Source organism: Temnothorax curvispinosus, unplaced genomic scaffold, assembly GCF_003070985.1.
Source record: "Temnothorax curvispinosus isolate PA1 unplaced genomic scaffold, ASM307098v1 QBEX01014781.1, whole genome shotgun sequence".
Lineage (NCBI taxonomy): Eukaryota > Metazoa > Arthropoda > Insecta > Hymenoptera > Formicidae > Temnothorax > Temnothorax curvispinosus.
The window spans coordinates 822,050-847,810 of record NW_020224561.1 but is presented as its reverse complement, the minus strand read 5'-3'; the positions used below and the strand labels follow the sequence as shown (position 1 = coordinate 847,810).

The 25,761-nt window shown below is 36.3% G+C and overlaps 2 protein-coding genes across 8 annotated transcripts in view; one reads left to right on the top strand and one right to left on the bottom strand.

Annotated features, from left to right (window-relative positions):
• LOC112464965 overlaps nt 1–1,313 on the top strand; it is a 40,248-nt gene extending 38,935 nt beyond the window's left edge. The window contains exon 14 of the mRNA XM_025032279.1: nt 82–1,313. Coding sequence (XP_024888047.1) covers nt 82–1,160 — 1,079 coding nt within the window. The 3' untranslated portion in view covers nt 1,161–1,313. The remainder of the gene's footprint in view (nt 1–81) is intronic.
• Nucleotides 1,314–4,700: 3,387 nt separating this feature from the next.
• Nucleotides 4,701–25,761, bottom strand: part of LOC112464982 (protein rhomboid-like) — a 194,447-nt gene continuing 173,386 nt past the window's right edge. For all 7 annotated transcript variants that reach the window (XM_025032315.1, XM_025032310.1, XM_025032313.1 and 4 more), the window contains 4 exons: nt 17,169–17,434; nt 8,771–8,941; nt 8,107–8,262; nt 4,701–7,106 (listed from right to left, as the gene is read on the bottom strand). In XM_025032315.1, the coding sequence (XP_024888083.1) occupies nt 6,786–7,106; nt 8,107–8,262; nt 8,771–8,941; nt 17,169–17,426 (906 nt within the window). In that variant the 5' untranslated portion in view covers nt 17,427–17,434 and the 3' untranslated portion in view covers nt 4,701–6,785. The remainder of the gene's footprint in view (nt 7,107–8,106; nt 8,263–8,770; nt 8,942–17,168; nt 17,435–25,761) is intronic.

Genomic DNA, 25,761 nt, shown 5'->3' with positions numbered 1-25,761 from the left:
AAATTCTATCAGAAATGTTATACAAACTCACAAGACACATTTTTATTTTTCTATAATACGTCTTATCCGCTTATCTTATAGTCGACGCCGACGAATCGCCAACGGTGGTGCTCGACCGCGCCGACGCCACGGCACCTTCTCAACGACAACCCACAGTATCTCCGGATCCGTTTCGCGACGTCATCAAGACCGAGCCAGCCCCCGACTTACCTTCCCTGATCGAAGACATGATCCCGTATCTGGTTGAACGCGGCATCACGATGCCCAGGCCGACGACGTCCATGACGGCCTCGAAGGCCTCGGCTCCAGGCATAATGGGCAATCAATTACAACACTCGCCGAACTTTGACTTCATGGAGCGAGTGCCGCTTATGCAACCGCCCTTCGATTACGGAGAGGAAACGATCGACTCCTCTTTCTTGACGAAAATGAAGTACGGAGTGAACCACGAAGCGTCTTCGACGGATACCGTCTCGTTAACGTACGATTCCAAGAATCAGGTCCTGGATCGCAAACCCTCCGAAAATCCCGAGGCGGACATCTTCGATTACGACGGAGCGGCGTTGACCGAGTTAAATCGCACGACCGACAGTTCGAAGTACGATTTCCAACGGGGCAATACCACGGAACAGAAGTTCGCGAAGGGAAACGTATCCGAGACCGGCGATTTCGATAGAAACTTCACCGGCGAAGAGAACAATCGTACTACGAAATACGACAATCGCACGGAATCGGATAATTTTCCAAGTGAAGATGGAAAGACCACCGAGGACGACGAAGATGTCACCATCTTTTCTCTGGACAGTGTTCTTAAGCTGCTATTTTCCTCGAACGCCAGTTCCAGCAACAAGCTGACCGAGACTACCACAAAGACACCGAGTGTTTCCTCCGTCAGCGGTGTACGAGAGGATCAGGAGACACTCGTCGCTTCATCGACGAGTACGGAAAGGTTAACCGAGGAGACGGAAACTGTCGAGACGTCCTCAAAGGTCCTCGACAACGAGATACCAATGTCCGTGGGCAGTTTACTGAAGCTGGCCGGTTGCAATATATACGGGCGAATGTATCGCGTCGGCAGAATTATCACGGAGCTCTCGAGTCCCTGTGAGGAATGTAGGTGCACGGAAATTGGTGTCCGGTGCGAACAGTTGGAATGTTAATCGGACAATCGATTCAATATCGTAAAAAAGTCTCGCGAACGCTCGAAGTCCGATAAAGTAAGACTGTTCTGTCGAGAAAATTGAAAGCGCATACATGTTGTGCGAAATATTTTCGAGAGAGGATAAAACGTTGCTTATACAATTTAATACAACCGTGTATTTTAAAAATTTACCTCTTGTTTAATTTTAGACTCTACAAAGTTTAAAATAATAAAAACTCTAAGGTTTATAATAATGAAAATCCCAAAATATTTTTAGGATTTAAATAATACTTGAGATATCTTGGAATTATGTGTGAGAAAGAAAAGAAAAAATAAAACCTCTATAAAATTAGATTAAAATATGAGAACGATATTCAGATTTGAATAACTTCGTAATGGGACTTTACGCGAAGATTTTAAAACTTTGAAATTTTAAAGTCGAAGACTTTTTTACCATCGTGCATTTTGCTCAATTAAATAGCAATCGCGTTTATCATGATAAAGGAGAAATATATGCTCACTTTAGCATTTATCTTCATATTTTTTTAATTTCATAGAAATTCAATCCAATTCGACAGAAAATCGATCTGTAAAAATTTCTCATTATCTATTCATCATCTTCTATAGTTTTTAGACGTTTGGATTTACTGTGGCAAACACAAAATTCGAAATTTCACTATTGATATAGTTAGATGCTGTCTGAAACTATACGAATCTCTCAAACTACCAAGACGGGCCGGTTGTTGTACCGCCAAGACATCTTGGCAGAACGATGAATCTTCGGCCAGAACTTCGGACAACTTGGACCACGTAATTATCCAGGTAGAACCGATAGACTCAGTCTCGATGACCCTCGATAACGAGACACCGACGTTCGTGGTCAGATTACTCTAACTGGATGTAATATCGCCGGGTTGTATCGTGTTGGTTGCATCATTACGAAGTGTCCCTAAGTTTATGTCTCAAATGCGGCTGCGTTTGCGTCACAAGCGAATTTATGTAAACTGGCGAAACTTAAGCACCGAACCCTTAATCGTTTGGATGCCTCACAGATTAATTTTCTTCGCAAAATATCTCTCGGCTTCTCACACGGGACGAAACATTTGAACAACGTTAAATTAATATCTATGATAATAAGTGAATAATAATTTAATATCTACGATTTCTTCCGCCGTTTTCAAGAAGTAATAAAAAACAGATTATGTATTGTATGAAACTGAAAGAGAACGCGTTCTCTCTAATATTTGCCTCTAATTTTTTTTATCAACTGAAGATTAATGACAGTTTGACACTTTTCCGCTTTTTCTGCGAATATCCGCGGGCGTAATTGACCTTTCTTTCGATTAAAGGGTATCGCCCGTGTAATCCGTCTTATAGTTCGCCGCGATTGTCGTCTCTCGTCTTATCCCGAGATTTCCAGATTCCTCCTTCTAATTTCTTTCGTGCCTGTCGTTTTCCCTCCCTGTATCGGCGAGCATTATTCCCAGGACGTCGCGCGGCGGTCATAAACGTGAGCCTTGGGAGAATCAACATCCTGGGGTGGGATCGATCAGGATGTAATTGTGAAGAATAGTCCTTCCGTGCTTCAAAGGATAAGTGGATGAAGGCGGAAGTTAGCGCGGTATTCGCTCGCCTTTCTTCTTTAATGGGAATTATCCGTCTATATACCAGCGCGGGGCGGAGGGGGGAAGGCAGAGGTGCCGTTTTGATTTATCTTCGTAATTTATCTCGCCAGACCGAATGCAAAAGATATCAGGTTGGAATACTATGGCGGTAAAGAAAGGAGGGGAGGAAAAAGAAGGAGAATAATCACTCGGCGAAGACGTTCTTGCCAAATTTAAATTATCCCGCTAGATTACACCTCTTTTGTAGACGAATTAGATTTGTGGCACATATGATAGCCAGCCATTGTGTGTGATTTGTGAACATTTATAAAAAATTAAAATTTGGCCAAAAAAATAATCCATGCATGAGCCGAACCTCTTTAAACGTTGAATAATCTTTTCTCCTCTTCTGAACACAAATCGATATTCAATTCTGATTGGAAAAATTATTTCACATGGAAAGAACTGACTTATGAAGTTTTTCTCCATAATTGTGCTAATTTTCTGTAAATGTTATATCGCAACATGAATAACAATAGGTATACTTTATGTTAGCTCTTAAGTTATAATAACGATCTCAATAGCATCACTGATTGAAATTGGAATCTAATGAATCAATCTAATTAAAATACGTTGTTAAATCCTATTACATATGTATACATAGATACATCCAGGCGGGATCCAAGATCAGTCAGCAACGTACGTTGTTGTCAATGATGCTAAAATAATTTTACAGATCATGACGTCGATTCAATTAATATTATTCATCATTTTGAGCATTATTTTTTGAATCGGCGCCGTCGTTATAAATAAGAGTAAATTAAAAATAATAAATATACATTACAACATAAGTATTTGCATCCGTATTTTGCTGTAACTGATATATACTATATCGAGAGTTATAAGAATGCTTTGTTGTGATTTATAAAACGTTGTATTATTAAATCTGAGTGTTTTCATTTTATTATATACGTTATATTTTTTTAAGCGTTTACGTCCTCGAGGTGTTTCCGCAGCCTTCAATTCAATATTCTTGTACATTCATCGGGCAGAAGTACCATTAGAGTTACATATCGATAAATAAATAAAACTTTCGCAGTAAAGATATTAATAATGTTATTAAATTTGAGTAAATAATAAAAACTTGCTTTTTTTGAAAAAAAAAAAACTACCGTTATGTTTCTTGATAATATATTATTAACTTAAATTTGTTTAAAAATTGACAGGTTTCGCTTTACATAAATGCCGCATACAGAGGCTTGTAGCATATATGTATATTATATTTATTGTAGTAAACTCTTACATTATCTTATACCTTTAGGCTTTCTTGCGCTCCGTTTTCTTTTTATCATTCCTCTTTCTTTAATAAAAATAGCGGAATATAATGCATTTATATATTTCTGACAAAATTAATTTTTTAAAAACTGTTCAATTACCTTTTTTAATCAAATTTATCCAACAAAACACAATTTTTCTAAATTTTTCTGACAAAAATATATCGAACAATATCGAAAAAATTTCATGGAAATTATTTTAACACATAAAATGCAAAATATAAGCAACATCATGTTATACTAAAATGATGTAATCACATCGCGGAAATTGTTTGGGAAAATGAATCTCCGATAAAAGAGGCGCCGGCCCATTCAATCGAAATTAATGCGAAGAGTTAATTGCAAACCTAATGAACTCTAATCTTCAAAATATCACGTCCTCGATATTCTATAACGGAATAATAATGACGGATATTGAATGGGAACAGTTAATAATGCGAGTACAGAGAGGAGGATAGTTCGATATATGGGAGATTCGAGATTGCGAATTGCGCCAGTTTGTAAAACGTCATACGATACGCTCAAATTTTATTGCAGGCAATCGATTGTTTCGATATATAATGAAGCTAACGGGGGCTCTCGCGTCGTGTACTCGCGGCGAAATCATAGTACGTGTGTATGTTGTGTGTAATCATATATTTATATTTAATAATTTATATTTACAAGATTTAGTAATGTGTAATCATGTCGACGATAACACTAACATAATCACAGCCAGTTCGTCTCATGTAACATTAATAAACAAGTAGGTATACGAGTATACGATATACGATTAACTGTCCGGGAGAACACATTACTTTGTCTCACATACGGCATTATGCTCTATATATCGTTACATGCTTGCGCGTTACGCACGATTATTAATTTATTTCGGCACTAATATTTCTCTGCCCGCGCGTCACCGCGAAATGGAATTTTCTTAACGGCTTCTCAGATATTAACAAACTTTAAAAGTGACTAGGGATATATTCAAATTAAGTATATAGAAGCTATCGGTTAAATCGCTTAGACATTTTGTGAAGCGAACTACAATCGTCATTTCAAGCTCCTTACCTTCGTCTAATTGTTTATTAGAGAATTCTGATGAGCATAAGTTTAACCGAGCTGTTAATTCAAGTTGTAATAACGATAATTTATGTTACCGTTCGACGCGTCGCGTCGCGTCGATCGTTAGCTATGATAAATTGAAGCAGAGAGAAACAACAAGCCGGATCGAAAATTGATGTATACGCACACGAACTCTCTTAACAAATACCGCATATCGTGAGTAAAGACGCTACGCTACGCTATAAATATTTCTCGCAAGTCTTACAGCTTTGTAAATAGAAATGCGATTATCTTTGCGCTATATAATTACGCTATAAAAGATCTCTTGCACACTTATCGGAAAACATGGCAGGACTCTGGCTTAACGTGAAGAGGAATTCAATTTGGATTCCGTAATTATTTCGTTACCTTCTCGCTCTATATGATAACGTCGAAAGATGACTCGGGATTAGGATGTTATTTCTACAACACCGAATTAGTTTGTACGGAGAATTTATATGCTTTCGCAGCTCGAGATCAGTCGCACATTGTTTAAACTTTGCTTTATTAACGATCGATACATTTATCTTGCCATTATTAAAATTTTCGTTATATCGTAACACATTTACGGTAGTAATATGATCGCTTTTATTTTATACATCATCTTACACATCTCGTACACGCTAAATTGTTAATATGAATAATTGAAAGAATGAAGGTATCATCCCATTATCTTCAACATTGCGACGTGCTAGCTTTAACGTACTCGAAATTGCGGTTTTTACCACGCGAACCATAACAATATCTTTCTGCGCGTTTATTTAAATAAATTACTTTTCACATTCTACAATAATCATTTGCCACTGCTGGACTGATTTACATCGCACCGTCAACGCATTGTCGCTTCAACCTCACACATTGTTTTTTTTTTTTTACGGGAAAATTTTTTCTTACCTTTATTGTACTACACACATTTCACACTTTCGTAATTCATCTTATTCGCCGAGATCGATATAACGAGAAATCAGAATTGTTAAATGGTTACATGTACAATCCGATTCTATCGGCAGGGTGGTAGTCGGCAGTTTTAAACATCTTATCTCCGTAGAAAAAGTCACAACGTTCACCAATGTTCGTAATATCAAATTTATCAAAGTATCGGGCGCGCAGAGTCGCCTTCGAGTACTTGCACGATTCTACCGCATATTTCGTCTAACGAGTCGTCGAGATTCTAGAAATTCTAATGGCAGCGAGTAGCACGAACCAATATTCGACGAACATTCGCGAATCCTCGGTGTTTTCCTCCTACCGACTCACCGAGCGCAATGCTCGCTCAAGTTCCTTCACAAACGCCTCACAATCAGTATACCGATCACACGATCTTCCCCTCTGGAATGAAACGTGAACGTATTTTCACGGGGATTACCTAGAGTCACGATCGCGCGTCGTTTCAGCCTGATTTTTTTCGTGTCTAATAGATGATGGAGATTGGATTGCACGAGATTCACGTGAGATCTGAGAGGTAAGGAGTGGAAAGGTCCACCGGCAGTTACGCGATCGATCGCGCGGATCCCGCGCGGAGCCCGCACGGGCCTACTCGAACACGCTCTCGGCGGCCTCCCGGATCTTCACGATCAGGAAGGACCGCCTGCAGAGCTTGACGAGCATCTCGATCCTCTGTCAGGACGGCTTCCTGAGCTGCGGCAGGGCGATCAGGTAGACGTTGCCGAGGATGGCGCCGACGATCAGCAGCATCACGCTCACGGCCGACAGCAGCCGCACGTACCGCACGAACCTGCGGCCCCGGGCGTCCTTCTTGCTCTGATTCGGGAACACGGCCAGGCCCAGAAGCGGGCCCGCCAGCGCGCCCGCGACGTGCGCCGCCCAGCCGACCCGGCCGCATCCTAGCAGAGCCGGGATGGGCAGCGACGCGACGTCCGCGCCGGCCAGCAGCAAGACGGCCCCGAGACGCCAGCCGGCGTAGCGCAGCTCGCCGTGACACTGCAACGAACGAGAAACAAAACGGTGGTGCGCGATCGACTTTTCCGCCACGGAGAGTCAGGACGTGCAAACGAAAAGACTCGATTACGCGTTAAATCACGGAGAAATCAAATCTGTGCATTTAACTGAATCAATAAAAAAAATTAGAGCTTGTATATCGTAATATATAAGAAATTAATATGATTGAAGAAATATATTCAATCATATAAAGATAGGGGTAAACAGTACAATTGTTGACCACTCTAAAATGATTGGCCACATCTTAACCCTAAGAGCACCACACTGTGTTTAGCACCTCTAATATTGCCGTTTAGTAGCCATATACGTCTATTAAACGGCAGATGAGGCTGCAAAGCATGGGGAATCGCAGAGAGAGAACAAAAGTTTATTTACCTTATTACTTTGATTCCCTAACTTCCACTTTATTGTAAAAAAGCAGGCATTTTTAAAACAAACATGGGTGTGCTACACCCATGGCCTGGTGTTCTAAGGTCAAAAAATTAAAGATTGTAAAGAAATACTATTAAAATGTTTAAAAGTGCTTCCTTTAAAAGTGTATTAATTATTTTTGTATTTATAATTAAAAACATTTTAATAGTATTTTTTTATAATCTTTAATTTTTTAAGATGTGGTCAATCATTGTAGAGTGTCCAACAACTGTACTCTGTTTACCCCTAATACGATATTGATAATTGATGTCTGATTCTCAAGGATTATTTATTATCGCCACTTGCCGCGAGGAGAGTCCGTTACTCAAGCTAAATAAGATTCTTTCGCGAGGGTATCTCGAGCGGAAACATTCCTGCGCGACTCTCAACAGCGCGTTTTAGTGCAGCATCTTTTGTATAGTCTTCCTTATTTTTTTTCCTTCATTCTTTTTTGCTGCTGCGACACGCAACGCTGCGCGGGACATTCAAGGAGCGAGGGGTCGTCGAGGGGTCGGTTTACGTCGTCTGAACTCCGCTCTTAGAGATTGAGAAACTTTTTTCTCTCGCTTACCAGGTAGAGGTGAGCGAGATGACTCGTAAGCAGCGCGTAAACACCTGCCGAAGCGCCGACCAGGTAAAGACTAGGTTGCAGAAGCGACGCTCCCAGAGCGCCGCAGACTCCGCCGCCCAGGTAGATTGTCGCCACTCCTATTCGTCCTTGCTCCACCTGCAACAATGAGCTTTCCGTGTTCCCGTCTGCAATTCCGCACATGCAGAGTTACGATCGTTGCTACGTATTTCTCATAAATAAAACTTGTTACGTCGGATCTAATGAACCAATCCTAGTGCTGCAGAATAATAAGGATTCTAGCTGAAAATTTTATTTAACCGCGACGATCTTTTTATTTATGTATTGTATAAAAAGATAAAAAATAATAAATGTAGTTGCAAATCGATGTCGTACAGTATTCCTGAAAACATTTCGTTTCAAAGGAAATGCTATCTCAACATTTTGTGCAATGTCGTGCTTATTCTCATTATTCTCGTTCTCAATTTCCGTTACGGTGTAACAAAAAGCAAAGCAAAAAGTACTTTAATTCGACGATATGGGAATGTTATCTGATGTAATCGTGAGCAAAAAGGATCGCCGTCGAAAGGGAGGAGCCTCTTTCTCTTAAACGCGCGGTGTCTTGACGCGCTGAACGACATCCTCGCAATTTAGTTGATTGGCTCACCTCGAGTGGAGTAGCCAGGACCAGCTGAATGACCACGTTGAGTGCGAGGTGAAGTGCGTTCGAGTGAAGCAACATGTAGGAGGCAAACCTCCAGCCCTGCACCCTCTGACGGGGATCGTAGACCAGCCATCTCCGCAACGTCGCTTCGTCTCCCAGGCAGTGGACGGTTATCTAGAGAAAGCACGTTTAATGTGCTTGCCTTTGCCGCGGGAATATTATTCAGAGAAGAATACGGCATATATATTCAAGAGCACGGAGATAATTACATGTCGCTGTTAGAGATAAAATTAATTACAATTGCCAATGTCTCTATTAAATATGTATGCGTATAATACTGAATTGTTGAATACATCAAATTATATTTTATACGCTTTTTTATTATATAATATACATAGTATATAAAATAAAATTTTAAACAATTTTATATATCTAATAAATTATATATATACCTATGTAATATTTATTTTATTATTTCTATTTTTATCGATATTATAATATAGTTGAATTATTATTCAATAATTCTTATTATTCCAAATTGTTTATTTGCGTTTTATTAATCATGTTACATTCGTTTTAGCAATATAAGAAACGATAAGAAACGTTTGAAATTTAATTATTTTGACTCAAAATGTTTTCCACAAAAAATAATTTCTTATATTCCCTAAAGAAGAGAACGGTGGCTTAGTAAATCCAGGATTTTCTATTTTATCTTAGAAGCTAAATAAAGATACACGAGCACGTGAATGAAGTGCTATTTCAGATTCTGCTGGTACGCCAGCTATTTCCGTAACGATACTTAGCTTTCCCAGAAGCGATTTGTTGAGATAGAAAACGTGTTCCACGCGTTTTTATCGCCGAACCTTACATAAAAGTATGAAAAAAATCCTTGTCTTTGTAGATAAGATAAAGTGACATCAAGCCTAAAATAACACAGGCACACAAAAAATAAAAAGTGTCTTGGCCGAGACACTACAAGTCAGAATTGTCAGATTGGCTCTCAGTTCCGAGCAAACCTCAAAACTCAACGAAACGAACACTTTTTTTGAGGTTTGCTCGGAACTGAGAGCCAATCTGACAATTCTGACTTCGGATTCGGATTCAGCGGGTCAAAATACATGGGAATACACTAGTGTAGTGTCTTGGCCAAGACACTTTTTATTTTTTGTGTGCCTGTGAATTAATGGACCACATAGCGCTCTTCGCTTAAATCTATGCACATAACGTACTTCTAGACAAGTATCGATAACTATACTTTTTTATTTTTAATAAAAAAGATACTATATTTCAAAAAATTTATATCTCTATATGTTATATGTATAATAGAAGTACATTTCGAGTTAATTGACATACTCGAGTACGTTTGAATGGCAAATTTTTCTAAAATTTGAACTACAAATAAATTTTATTTAATTTTGTAACGTATATAAAATTAATTTAAAACTTTACAATTTATTAAATTCATTTATTTGTCAAGTTTACAATTTAATTCGTCTAAAAGACAGCTTGAACGCATAATTCACATATCGCGCGATACATCATAATCCATGATAAACTGTACAATAACGAATAATCCAATATCGCATAACGCCTTGCAATTGAGTACCAAATAACGATCAATCGCATTATCGATCACAATGATTTACGAAGATCCAGGAAGCCTATTAAAGCAGGCTCCATATGCACATAGTAACGATATCGGGCATTTCGTTCAATATTAATCGCACAGTCAGCAAAATATTTATGTCACGGACGTAGTCCGCGAGCAATTTATCAGCGCGTTTAATAACTTGCTCATCCGATTACGCTCGGAATTTATCGTAACCGTAATAAAGAGCGGCATGTATATGGATTCGACGCAGAGCGCGCGCGCGCGCGCACAGAAGTCTTTAAAAATAATGCCTTAACGATTGTTGCTTGCTTTTTTTTTGCGCACCACAGCGGAGTGCACGCGTGCAAACATTCTCGCCAGTAAATCACATGTGTCAGCAGGTGCGCCACTCTTTCGGGAGAGCTTGATACCTCTCCGGCTATCTATTCTGATGTCCCGGTTTTTACGAGCCCGTCTAGGTTTTGGTGCCCCTGTTCGTGCTTAATGCGCTTTTATGTCCTCCACCTTGGACAGTATCTCCCGGATGTTAAAATCCAGTGTTCACTTTGCAACAAATGATCGTCTCATGTCACACGTATACACTCCGTCGTCCCACGATTACTTATATTTCAATTCGACGACGTGTCCGCCGCAGAACTGAATGAGATTGACCTCGTCGTTTGGTATCGCGAAAATGGAATTCAGCTGTATGAGATTGTTAATTCTGAAATTTACGCGATTTATTTTTACGATATTTCACTCGCAAGCAATAAGTATGAATCTGAAAATTAACACACCGTCACTTAAATATATATTTATTTCTCGCTCGATTTTTACAAAGTAAATCACATAAAGTATATATTAAAAATTTTTTTTTACTTTCTAAGATATATTAAACACGAATATATATATAGAATAGTAATAAAAAAAACATATATATATATATATATATATATATAGAATAGTAATATAACGAATATATATATAGAATAGTAATAAAATAAACATATATAACATATTTTACAGGGATATTTAAATAGCAATTATTAATAAAGTTTTAAAGAAATAATAACTATTCATTTTTACATTGAATTGATTGCTGCATTATTCTAGTTGTCTAAAGATCTTGATTATCTCTCATTCCATCTTACAAATGACAATGAAAGAGAATTATTTGAGCGAGAGCGAACATCCGGACGGTTACTGTCAAGCGCGGCGCCATGTGCCAGCCCGTCGCGATCACAGTCAGTGATTTCGTCCAATACTGTGGCTCTAATTCTGAATTCTAAGCAAATGTTTGCAGCAACCCGGATAATTGGTGTATATGTATGTGTATGTGCGTGTTTGTATGTAAATGCGCATACAGAGCTCCGGTTGGTAGTTCGTAATTATTAGAGGCGTCTGCACCCTATACAACGTAGGAATTTCATTTTCCTAAGGCGTGAGAAAAGAAGAACGTAATATCGTGTAATATTCGCGTAATGCGGTGCAATATCGATATTCATGGTATGTCGAAATATATCGCGCGACGAAATTTGTCTAGCACATGGAACTCGCGATTTTACGACTCCACTCATGATACAAACAAAATCTGAGTGAAATGTGCCTTCCTCTTCGTCATAACATTCAGAATAAAAAGGAAAATTAAATCAAAACTTTACTCTTGTAGGTATTCACACATACATAAATTTTTGTTCTAAAATATATTACGTATGTAAAGAATTTTATATTTCTTGCGTTTAATTATTTATCAAGTTGAAGAAATTTCAAAGATCACAAGATTTGTAAAAAAAAATTCAAGACTCAATTACGTAAAAAAATAATGTGCAATCTGTGTGTAATCTTTTTTATCTCTTTTTTCAATATTTTCTTTTCAAATAGTATAATTTGCGATTAAAACGATATCAACAATTCACTAAAAAATCTAAAACTGAATTTACTGCTCAACGTGATACTATCTAAAATGATTGCTATTATCTACCAGAAGACGGTACCGTAAATCACAGAAAACGTTTTACGAGTTTCAGCTATCGTCTACTCAAAGAGTATAGTAAAGTGACGGAACGCGAGAGACAGGTTCCAAGTTAAACCTCAATACCTTCCACAAGCGAGAGATTTGTATCGCTTAAAGTTAAACGTAAAGAGGACTTTGTTATATAGAATCGCATGAATCCAAGATATCACGATGAATATACCTTTACCTCACTGGCGCCGTTAGCTATAAATTTGGGGACTCTGGAAACTAAAAAGATATAAATAAATAAATGCATAAATAAAACATAAAAGGAATACAATTTAAAATTTCATCACCATGGAATCTGATTATTTATTTTGAAAAGGAAACAGAAAGAAAGAACGAACAAAATAGAGAAAGAAAGAGAGAGAATATAAACATTACTTTAATTTATTCGAAATTATCATATATTTGCGTATATATTGAGGGACGCGTCTCCCTCGTCCTCCTGCTAACGGCGTCCGTGCTTATCTTATAATAATTTGATGATTCTATATCAAATCATGTTTTACATTGTTCTTGTGCAAATTGTGTCGAAATAAAAACAGTTGAGTCAAAATACAAATTAAGTAATAATGACAGATTACATGATCAATCCAAAAAACTCAATGGAGTTTTTATTCTTAACAAAAGTGTCGAGATAGCAAAGATATTAACAATTTAATATAAAATTGTAAAATAAAATACTATTAAAAATAAAAAACTTGTTTCGAATTAAACTTCAAGTAGGAAAGTAGAATTAAATCATATAGCTGAGTTAATTATTTCAAGAGTGAACTATATTTTAAGAACACTTTTATTCCAAGTTTAATTAATTGAATCTATCAGAGAACCTATTATTAAAATTTGATTTATTATGTGACATTCTGTACATGCAACAATTATGCTTCATTGCATGTATTCTTGGGAAATATCAAAGCAGAAACGCAAATCATTCAGAAATAGAAAACCCTGGAGACAATTAATTTCTACAGGATATGAGCATGTCAAGGATTACTATATTTTTATAATTTTCATTACACAAAAGAGTTGATTTATATTTAAATCCATTTATTTTTACATGTCACTCTTTGATTTCGTCGTGGACTACGGATTATACGTATGTATAGTGTCGTATTTCGTGCTACAACTGTAATATAATATTTCTAGTAATATATTGATCTAATTTTTCGTTTATTTTATGTATTTCGAGTATATTTATATTAATATTTCAAGAATAAAGTGCAATATGTTTCATGACCTGTTTTTCTTTCTAAAGAATAATTTCCTCAAGCTTTTTTATTTTGATCTGATAAGTCCAAAATTCAACATTATACGGGCACCGTTCATACCGCTTATCGCGTTAATCGCGACCCGGAACATCTATTTCCGGTGATCTGGAGAACGTTTCAAAGGTGGATATCGCTCTCTTCCTCATTCCTCCTCTCACTTGGAGGTCGTTGCACGTTAACACCCTCGATTTTCGTTCTACTTCATGCCATCCTCTTTTAACAATGCATGGTGGCATTGCCATGTTAAAGGCAGAAACGGAGTTTCTCCGCGAATTAGAAATGCATTTAACTTTGTAGTTTTAAGTTTATGCATTTGAAGCACAAATTAACGCTCTACCACATCATTATAGAATCAGAAGCTGAGTATGATACTCCCAACAGCTATCGTTCTACCGTGTAATTCCGTATTATTAATCAATAATTATGCAATCATATAATTATATATTATTTAATACTAAATTTTTCTGGCAACAAAGTAGAATAAGAATTACTCTAAATTAAGAATAAAAAATTGTCGATTTCTTTGAAAAAGCGTAGTAAACATTTTAGATACACAGAAATATTTAAGTATTTTTCTTTCCATCATCGGAATGCGCATATACACTGCACATAAAATTTTCTCTATTCGTAAACATAATTTTATTTTATAAGTTATATCTATTTTAAGATCCCGCCACACATCAGATCTTGCTATAAGATCAGAAACGAAATGGCCGTATCATATTCCGCTTCTTGCCCTTATACGCATTCTGCTGTGTTTCTCCGTTCGAATGTAAAGTTCCTTAAATTTCGAGGAACGATTTGCGGGAGCGATACGCACCGGAGCGATAAATATAACGGCTCGTTTCTTTTTATCGTCCAAAACGCCGCCGATGTTCTCCGCTTCCGCACCCTTAGTACACGAAGCGTACCGCGCATTCTCAGGCGTGTGTTTATACGCGTTGTCCCATATATTACAAATTATCTCCCACTTGCAACAACGAGTTTTCACCAGACAATACTGCCGCGATAAAGTTGAAATTCACGGACTGCGGCCGTGAATTATTGGCGCCTTTAATTCCGCGGCTTTAGGTTTATACACTTTAGCGAGCATTTCTCCGTTCGCAGGTAATTTTTCCGACCGTAAAATGCCCAGGTTCGGACATTATTATATGCCATGGAAATATCAACTTTTTTCGAGTAGCACAACGCTACTTTTTGAGCGTTTCATTAAGCTCGAGAGCGCGTTAATATTCTATCTCTTTCTCTCTAGATCGCTCACTGAGCCACTTTAAAAATCGCCTTTTCACGGTACGCTTTTCATTTTACGATCATTTAGTTAACATTTAATATTTTTAACATTTTTTTTTGCCACGCACGTGTATGCAAAATTTCTTCGCTAATGTAACTAATTTTTTCCATCGTATACACACTTTAATCTAATAGTCATAATTTTATTTTATATTACAATACAAAGCTACACTAAATTCTCTTTTAAGCACGGTAAATCACAAAAATATTATTTTATAATTCTTGATCCTTAACTCTTGATCTAAGGAAACTAAGTTTTGGTTTTCCTTAACATTTTCATTATTTATATGAACTATCGTTTTTATCAACATTTAATTATTTTTATTATTATTTTATAGTTTACAGTGTGTGCAATTTAATTTATAAGAGAGTGTATAGTTTAAGTATTCTCCTCTTCCCCTTTTACATAAACTTTTATCGGAGTAAGATAAAAAATAGAATTTAATAATATGACATAATTAGAAAACAAGATCTATATGTTCAACCTCTTTTTTTCAACTTAAACATCCAATCTCATATATCTTAAAATATATGTGGAGAAAAAATATTTTTTTTTTTTTATAAAAAAAGATTTGATTTTTTCATTCATTTTCACGCACGCTTTTCCTCAATAGTATACGAATACTTTTGTGATTCACTGTATGTCTATTTTCTTTTTTCTTACACTTTGTACCATCTTTTATCTTTTTACTGTGAATAAATATATTAAATATATATCTCTTTTAATATATTTAATAACGGTTATAATACCAAATGCAAATCTAACTTTCTCTAGATCTTTCATCGAGAAGTTATAAATGAGAATCAATTTTGTACACTAAAATTCAAGCTTGACGATTTTTTCAAAGCAGTACGTTGATTTAGAAACTGCTATTTTAAACTTACTTTTTCAAATAACATCTACGTAATTACGCGTTTAGCGATCCTAATTAATTATTATTAACCTAAAGGATACTATTTTTAAAATTATAATTTTTATGAAAGAATTAAATAAGTTTTCGTTATAATAATAAAAATAATTGCAAAACATGTAACTGGTTTAACAATAATAATTAGAATTAAAGATGACATGTGTACCTATATATAGATATAAAATTCGTATTTATAAAGTATAATAAATTCTAAACTGTGTAAACTTTTCATAAGATTGCGTAAATATGACGAATGTATTTATACTTAATTTTCATATACTTAATTGCCTCATATCTCTTCATGCTTTTTATCGTCTTTTGCACAATGAACTTGGACTGTTAAACATCTGCGGCGAGCATTTACTTTGATCTCGCTCTGCGGCGACTCGTACAACGAGTTAAAAGAAAGCGCGGCTAAGTGATTAACTTTCGTCGTGCTCCGTGGTAAACGAGTAAGAAATTGCGGCGTAACTTCGCGGTTTTAAATTCGCGAATTTTTATTACGCGTACCCCTCGCTGCTTATTCATTTTCCGACTAAAGCGCGAGACGAAGTTCTCGAGATTATTATCGAGCGAAAAAGAGCCATAAAGAGTTTCCACTTTTTTTTTTTGAAGTTTTCGTCATCAGGTATCTCGGAATATCGTTCGAGTATTCTCCGGCGAGTTCGCGCGTATAATTGGAAAGGAATCCCACCGCGCTTTTCGCTCGCCCTTGCTTGCTCTCGAGAACTGAACACGACACGCTGGTTCTGTTAATGAGAAATCTTGGAGCTTACGCATAGCGTTTTACAACCGTTCCTTTCTACTTCGCTTACATTCATTGGAATACCTGCAGTATGTTCCGCATTTTACGACGAGAGAATTTTATCCAGATGGAGCAGCATTTAGTTGAGTATAATAAAAAACAAATATAAAAAACATGACGGAAAATAATGAAAAGCGCGCGAAGAAGAGATATAACAATTTTTATAAATTATTACAATTTTTATGAATTATTACTGCTATTAAGTGATGATTTTAAAAAAATATCATAATAAAATCATAACTAAATATTTTGATTTAATTACTGCATTTTGTGCAAATATATCTCCTAGTATTTATCTTTAAATAATATCTAATATTAAAAATAATCGCAAGACTATCACAAATGTCTTATTAATAATAGTATGCCAAAGAAAAAATTACACTTGTTATCATTTTTAATTATTTCTTTCGTAGATTTTAGAAAGATAATTGCTCTTTTATTTAAGATATTATTACAATTGTAACAGTGTTCCAAGTAAGTAATTGTCACGGTATTTCGTAATCAGCATTTATAACTCACCTCGATGATACTGATGCAGATCATGAGGTAGGGCGGTCGTATCCGGAAGCTCGGCTTCCTGGATGGCAGTGGATATCTGGGCGTTGGTCTGGGCGTGACTTCATCGTCACGTTTTTTTTTATAGGAGGATGTGACGATGATTGGCGATTCCGGGGAATAGGGCGAACCGGGTCCGGGCGAGTACGTCGCATCCGTAGAATCCGACGAGATCGTCGACAAAGTCGGCGAGTTTTCCAGCAACGCTGCCTCGGCGTCCATTTCGGTATCTTAAACAAATAGAAAAAAAAATTATGATTATTATAAACACTTTTTAAGTGCAATATCCTATCTACATTACAAGATTCATTACAAAGATTAAACGCAAAGTACAATAAGAAAATTTAAATCTTAAATGCTTGTTTAACGATTCGTTTAAAAGCTTCCTGATAAGAAAACTATTTGTAACGTAGTAACAATTAAATTAATATCGCTTTAATTTAATAACTTTTAAAGTTACATTTTGCGTGTTAGAGAATATCCGTAATAGAATAAAGGATCGAAGTACATTACACGTGTTATTTATCTGAAGACGAGAAAAAGAAAGGAAGGGAGAAAGCGGAAGTATCTAGAAGTCGAGAAAATAAAAGTTCAATCGAACAACTTTACGAGAAGCTCCGTTTTTATAAAAATTTTTTTCATCTAACGACAATCACTGAGCCGTGACGAGTAGTCCGACGATCCCAATTACGATTCTGGCTTCAGCAGCTCTCGCCACTGCAATGAAGTCGCCTTTCGGCAGTTTAGTTCGCAGATATCGTCGGCTTTCGTCGGCCTCTACCATGCGGAAGCCTGCCTCTATAATTCAGCCGCAAATCCTATAATGGTGCGAAAGACGTGTTTCGTGAAGCAATTTACAGAACGGCGCAATTTGTAAGCCTGCATATACGTTTACGAGTACAGGTTAATCTCGAAATGATACTTCGTATTCGGAATTTGTCATGTATGGAGTGTCGCGTAAACGGAGTAATGCGGGAACTAAGCAATTTTAATATTAGACAAAAAAAATTTGTGGAATCTGGATTATTAAATAAAGATAATTTCTATTGCTAAATTACTATTTTATATTTTAAATAAAAAAGTAATCTCGCATATAAAAAAGCTTCTTATTTATTTGCCAGAATATTAAGTATGAAACTTATGCAGTATTTGTTTTGTGGATAAATTGTCTGCATTAATCTTTTTAACAAAAAATGTAATATAGTATCTAAATATAATAAATTAATCTTCTAAAAAATTTTCCTCAGTTTTCCAATCTGTTTTCGTCATTAAATATTCTAATTTTTAAATAAGCTTGACAATAATAAAATTTTAAAATATAATTTTAATTTTAGTAATATTAAAGAAACATATAGGTTCAAAAGTAATAATATAATTTTTTATTACAGGATGAAATACAAGAAAAATTAACGTTTAATCTGCACAATAATTACCAACGTTGTTACATATTGATATATAATATATTTAAAAAAATATAACATATTAATATGTAACACAATTAACTTGGCTAATTTATTATCAGTTAATTACTTCTATAATTAGATAATATCAATGTCTCTACAGTTAATTTTCCAGTTGAACAATTCTTGATGGCTTTATCGTGATTGCCCTTCTCCTATATATACAGCGTATTTCATTTATATAATATATATTATAAATACTCTAATAATCGTCCATATAAACATCGTCAGATTTTGTTACAATTTTTTTTATTTCGACGCCTTCGCTATTATCAAGATGATCGAGAATTACTTTACAATGATCGCCCACTAACTCTGTCCCTTGAGGACATTTGATAATTGTTTCAACTTCCTCGTGATAAGAACGTTTTGGTTTATCATCATCGTCGTCTAACAAAATTTTTGGTATAGCATTTAAACCCTTAATACCGACGTTTGTGAGTTTTAGCAGAGTATTCGATCTTCGGGCTGGCTGCACGGAGTCCACATAGGTAGAGGAAAGCATTGCATCCGAATATTGAACCGGTGCGTCGTCCGAATATTCTTCTCGTACGTTATTTGAATATTCGACTGGTACATTCGAATGGTACATCCTCCGCTTTGACTGAGGGGTGCGATTCGGAGCTGTGATTATATATCGCCTTGAATTGTCCAGATTGGCCGCGTCAACCGAATGTACTTGGTGTCCATGCGAATTGCTTGACGGTATATGGGGCTTATGATTTGGTGCTGTTATTATGTACCGTGATGGAATATGATCCGCATATAGTCCCGAACTGTCCAGATCGACCGCGCCATCCAAATGTACTTGGTGTTTATGCGGTTTACTTGATAATGTTTGGGGCTTATGATTCGGAACTGTTATTACGTACGGTGACGAAACAGGATTTGCATGTAGTCCTAAACTATCATGATCGGCCGCGTCATCTGAATGTACTTGACGTCTACGTGATTTGCTTGATGTTTGAGGCTTGCGATTTGGCACTGTTATCACATACGGTGACGGATCCGCATTACGTCTGAAACTGTTCTGATCGGCCGCGTCATTTGAATGTACCTGACGACTATGTGATTTGCTTGGTGTTTGAGGCTTGCGATTTGGCACTGTTATTACGTACGGTGACGAATCCGTATGATGTCTCAAAGTGTTCAGATCGGCCGCGTCATCCAAATGTTTCTTATACTTTTCTTTTGATAATGAAAAAGAGTCCTCATATTGGCCTGAGTTATCCAGATCGGACACGTCATTCGAGTGTAATTGACGTTTATGCGAATTACTCGATGTTTGAGGCTTGCGTCGTGGTGCTGTGATTACATACGGTGACGTATTAGGGTCCAAGTATCGTTCCAAACTGTCTACGTCGGCCGCGTCATCCAAATGTTTCTTATGCTTTGTTTGTGATATTGGAGATTGGAGTGCGCCTCTTGCGGCTAGCAGAGTTTCACAGTGCAATTGAATCACCATTAGTAACAGAAAAGCTCGAATCCATTGAGATCTCATGATCGTTAAATGACAAGAGGGACCTTGTTAACAGAGATCTCGATCTTGAGAGACCGAGCCACTGACAGTTGCCACTACGTTCTGTTTCAACTGTCGCGACTTGCCCCCTTAAATCAAGACGCGGATCGTAAAAAATATCGAGCACATAAAGACGCCAATGGAACGTGGTATCGGCTATAAATAATACCTATGACGATGAGCGTTTCTATATATGATTGGTCGCGTACAATTACAAACAGCGCGGCCTCGTACTTTAATGTACATTGATTAATTTCACGCCAGCGTTATCTCATCAACGCTTCGATTAGACAGTGGTTTAGGAGTTAATTTTTTTATTATTAACAGCATATTTTATTGTTCGATAATTATTTTTCCAGTCGCCCACCGGCGACACTTTTAGATAATACACGTATGCCTTACCATGCATATAAAATTCGCATATATTAGATTTTTGAACAATAAACATAAATATAATAATTGCAATCCATATCCGATTTTCACTCCTTTTTAAATAATTCTAAATAATTGAAATAACTTTACACTGTTGAAAAATTTTTGTTTAAAAAAGTCCTTGTTAAAATTTTTGTGTAAAATAATCAACACATATATGTGTAGATTTAACATATGCCTACTATGTTGATTCAAGTTTAATTCAAAAAATATGTCAAAATAACACAATTTGAACGTATTTATTAAATGTGTTTAAATTTACAGAAAAAGAGTGTTGATTTTATCTTACAATTTTAACTTCAACATAAAAATTATGTTAATTGTACACATAATTAACTTCAAATTACGATCAGAATTACATTTCCTTTCTGTTGAAATATTTTAACGGTGTTACTATTTAACACATCCATATTATGTTAAATTAATACAAAAATTTGTGGACTATTTCGGACATGTGATTTATGTTATATTTAACACAAATTTTCCAACAGTGTATGTATATAATTACCTTAGTACAAAAACAGAGTATGCTCATACTATGAACAATATAATATAAACTGTGATATATACACGGAGAAAATTTTATAGTAAATATTACTATGGTGTCGCACTAGCTGCGGACCATCGAGGAATTTTAAGTTAAATTACTATGTTTATGGTAAAAATTACGTTATTTAATCGTTTTTAAAACAATAATTATAGTATTTTAACTTGAAATTCCTCGATGGTCCGCAGCTAGTGCAACACCATAGTAATATTTACTATAAAATTTTCTCCGTGAATAAAGAGAGTATTTACAGTTACGGAATAATGGTTGTATCTGCCAGGATTAATTCTTCGGAACTGTATTCCGCAATCAAACTAAAGCCACCTAGTCAACTACTCCCATAGCCTGGCCGGCTTAAAACTCGATCTCACGCGTTCTGGACCGAAACGACCGAAGAACGGCACACCAACGGGGAGAGCAGCGTCACACCGAAATCGCTGGTTTTCGTGGGTATCCACCAGTTTCGCGGTGTGGCACACCGGGACCGAAACTCGGCGAGCCAACAATTCAGCGGCAAATTCTAGGGTGACCCGAAAACACGAGCCGAACAAAGAGCATTGGCGGTCGGACAAAGAGATCATGAGAAGCGAGCCCTTCGGAAAAGCAGCAAGAGCCCACAAGTTCTCTCGGCCTCCGGCCTTTCGCGGCGGTCTAGTCGGCGAGCGTATCACTCTTATATTTATCTCTCTTATATCACTGCTATTTCGCTTTTCTATATCTCTCGAACAGATTCACTTGTCGGTGTACCGCGATCCCGAATGCGCCGCGTGTAACGTCCACGCTCGATGTTGAGCGAATAATGCATAACTGCATTCACGTAGTTCGCGCCGCAACATAAATGCCTGCAAGCTAGTTGACGCTCATTAACTCTAGAATGCTCCTCTTGAGGCCCCATTGCTTTTTCACATAACGCTCCATACTCCATACTTTGAGTTCATATTCAGCTCGTTTAAATAACTTTTAATTATAGTAAGATAAATAATCCTTTCTTTTAAGTAATCTCCTTAAGACTTAATTGTAATATATAAATAATATTTATGGAAATCATTTCTCTCTCTTAGTTTATAGACTTGGTATCCCTTCGTTATAAGATATCGTACACAAAATCTTTGGTATGAAACACGAGCGATAGTCGCGTCTTCTCTCTTCGTGTTATCTTCTTTTCTTCCATACGGCAGGGTCGCTGCTCGACTGCTCGAGCCAGCTGCATTATATGCCGCTTCTGGCAAGGGTATTATTAGCTTCTCGCATTATTGTCTTGGATTAACTCGCCCACGTAAAAAGCTGTAATTTCTGGCTAACTCGCGCGCACGTTTTTTCTGTGGTTATACCCAAGTGATAATAAGTATAAATCTAAATCTGTGGTAATATCGTTGTATACGATGTCAAAAAGATTGTCCATAATTCTTTATTAAATGTAATTAAAGCACCGAATTACTCGTTCTTTCAGCAGAGCATTTCACTAATAAAACGATAGATTATTATCTATTATACATATTATTATATACACGGAGAGAATTTTTTGTTATATTTTACCCTTAAATTCATTACAAACTTGGAACAACTTGGTAACCAAGGAATTTTTAAAATATACAACAGACATTTTACAAACAACGTGATAAAAATTACCAAGCAGATTGGTAAATTCTGAAAAATTATTAAATATTCCTAGATATAATTTTAGTAAAATTAATCAAACATATTTTATATTTTAATGTATAATAGATATTAATATTTTTTATTATGGTAGATATTAATCAGAATAGCTCGCATAAAATTCTTGGTGGTATATGACATGTCCCACCATGATTTCAGGATAAATTTTAAGAGAAAATTATCTCCGTGTATTATTATCATTGTGTATCGTATATATAACATTTTCATATGTCTCTCGGAAATATCAAAATTGCGTGCGTCAAATTTTAATCTTAATTTTTTCAATTTTTCTATAATTTTCTTTTTATACATAAAATGTTTTTTTTTTATAAGTTGCAACATTGTATTTCAGATAAAGTCTTTTGTGCATTAATTTGATTTTCTCGAGTGTTCATGTTCTTGGACCGTTTAATTTAAGACGTAAAGCGTTCCGAACGAAAATGGATTGACCTCATAATTTACAAGACTTTAAGCACAGCCTCATGCTTAAAATTATATAGTCTTATATATTATTGCTCTCTTCATTAGATTATCACATTGTCTCATTTACGACTGTTATTCTCATAAATAAGGAAGAATTTAATTAAGCGACATAATTTTATTTCAATCGATGTTGATGCAATCATCAATTCTCAGATTTCTAGACACCCTTGCACATGTATTATTTATGCTCGCCTTTGAGGCTTTTGGCAGAAGATTATTCGCGTGTTATTCAGGAAGAGCACAAATGAGCCGAAAGCGCAGAGCGAAGCCGCACGGAAGCGGAAGCGCACGGTGCACTTTCGACCGCAGATCAATGAACGTTCGTTCGCGGTTACCTGGCTGCATCGCACACGTGTGGCGAACAGGCGAGCGAGTGAACGAGCATGCGAGCGAACGAGCATGCACGCGTGCATACGTGCGTGCGTGCGTACATTCGTAAAATCTACGGCGGTCGTATTTCGCGCTACGGGGGAACGGGCATGGCGAGGACGACGCCATCGTAAATGGCGATTCGCCGCCGTATAATTCAGAAATATCAATTCTACACGAGTATGGAAATAGATCGTCGCACTAGCACGGTGGCATTAACTCTTTGTTCTCTGTTGCGGACGTTTGCGTTGTTCTGCGCTTCCGCCATTTCGTTAAATTTACGTCACGTTATTACGCGGAGATGCAACACGGGGGATAAGATTGCGTTAACTGGATAATCTCGATAGTTATATATATATGCTACAATCTTTATTTAAAGTCTAAGATTGTGGTCCATGTAAATTTAATATTGAAACAGAATGGGGTTTGTCAATTTTATTTGCATGCAGATGATTTCAAAATCTTATATAATGTATGTGTGTGTAAAATTATTTTTGATATTATATATGTATCTTTAAGTATCTCGAATATTTCACTTCCTTATATGCAAGTGTTATCAATGTAATTAAAAAATTTATCTTATATAATTTCTATTTTTATTAAATATTGTTAAGAGTCCAATTCTCTCATAATTTTCTTTATATTAAATATATCTGTTATTGTCTAATATTGTCATTCTTTATATTAAAATGTTTAATTTCTTCCAACTTTTAAATTCTTTCTTTATAATAATTATTTTGAAATTCAAAGCAAATTTCTATATTCTACAATCTAATGCTTATTACAATACCAAAGCAAATAAATTCTTTATAATTTTTAGCCATACGAATTTCGTACTTCATGCTTCTCGATAATTATTGGATTATCGAATTATACGCCAAGCGTGGCGTAGCAAAGAGAAACTGTACGTAACCGCGACGCGACGTATTGTCGATTTCGACATTTTCGAATATGCGAAAACTCCCACGATTCGGATCTGAAGTATTTTCACGGCGATGAGAGAAACTACTCATAGTTTCGCAAGTTGCGTCGTGCGGCGGACGTTAATCGCTGACGAAACTTCGACTTCATCGGAATACGCGCGGAATCTGGGTCCTGGGTACGGCTTAATGAAGCATTGACGTGTCCGGCAAAACCGTGTACCTGTCCGCGTGTAATTAACGTAACGCTGGCATCGGTCCGCGGGCCACGCAAATCAAGCGGTACGCGCTGAGAGAGCAAACCCGAGCGAACCCGGAGCCGTAATTAGAGGCTCTCGCGGCGCAAAGAACAATGGAGTAGGTGTGTTCGCGTTATCTCCGTACCTGTCGATATTTGTGGCTGCCCAAGACGCGACTCGAATATCGATGGGCTTGGACGACCTGGGTAGAACGTATAGAACTTCCAGAATTATCGTCCGTGTGTATAACGACGGAGTTCTGGTATAACTTGCTCGTCTATCATGTTTAGCAAATTTGTGGTACATCTTTGTAGAATTATAATTCTTACCTTGTAGTTGATCTGAAAGCGTATGTTTCGCATTTTATACAATTCTCATCCAATATTTTAATGTAATATTGATAATATCATATTTCATATTTTATTAATATATATATCTGAGAGTAATGTTCGCAAAGAAAATAATTCCCATCATATGTCAAAGCTAATAATAAAATCTTTGTAGGAAAGACATTTCTATATTTTATGCATAAGGAATATATTTTACGTGGATAGAGTTATTATCTCAATCTATACGTACATACATAAATTACATTATTCTGTAATACATACAAAATATTCGATTTTTTTAAATATTCGTGCGTGAGATGTTTGGATTAATTTGATTACATGACTTGTTACAATAGATATCAAGTATGTACCTCCTTGACTAATATTCAATATAGCAACAAAAGAATGACGCGTCATTGGAAACATATTCATAGTGCAATTATTGACAATGGGATAGAAACAGAATTTAATTAATCCATCAGATCGTGCCACATCACGAAGATAATACTGATTAATTAATGAGCATTATTGACGATTGTCATTCGTATCTATGATGATTCTAAATGCTAAATAGCGCACAGAAGTAACTAAATCACGCGACAT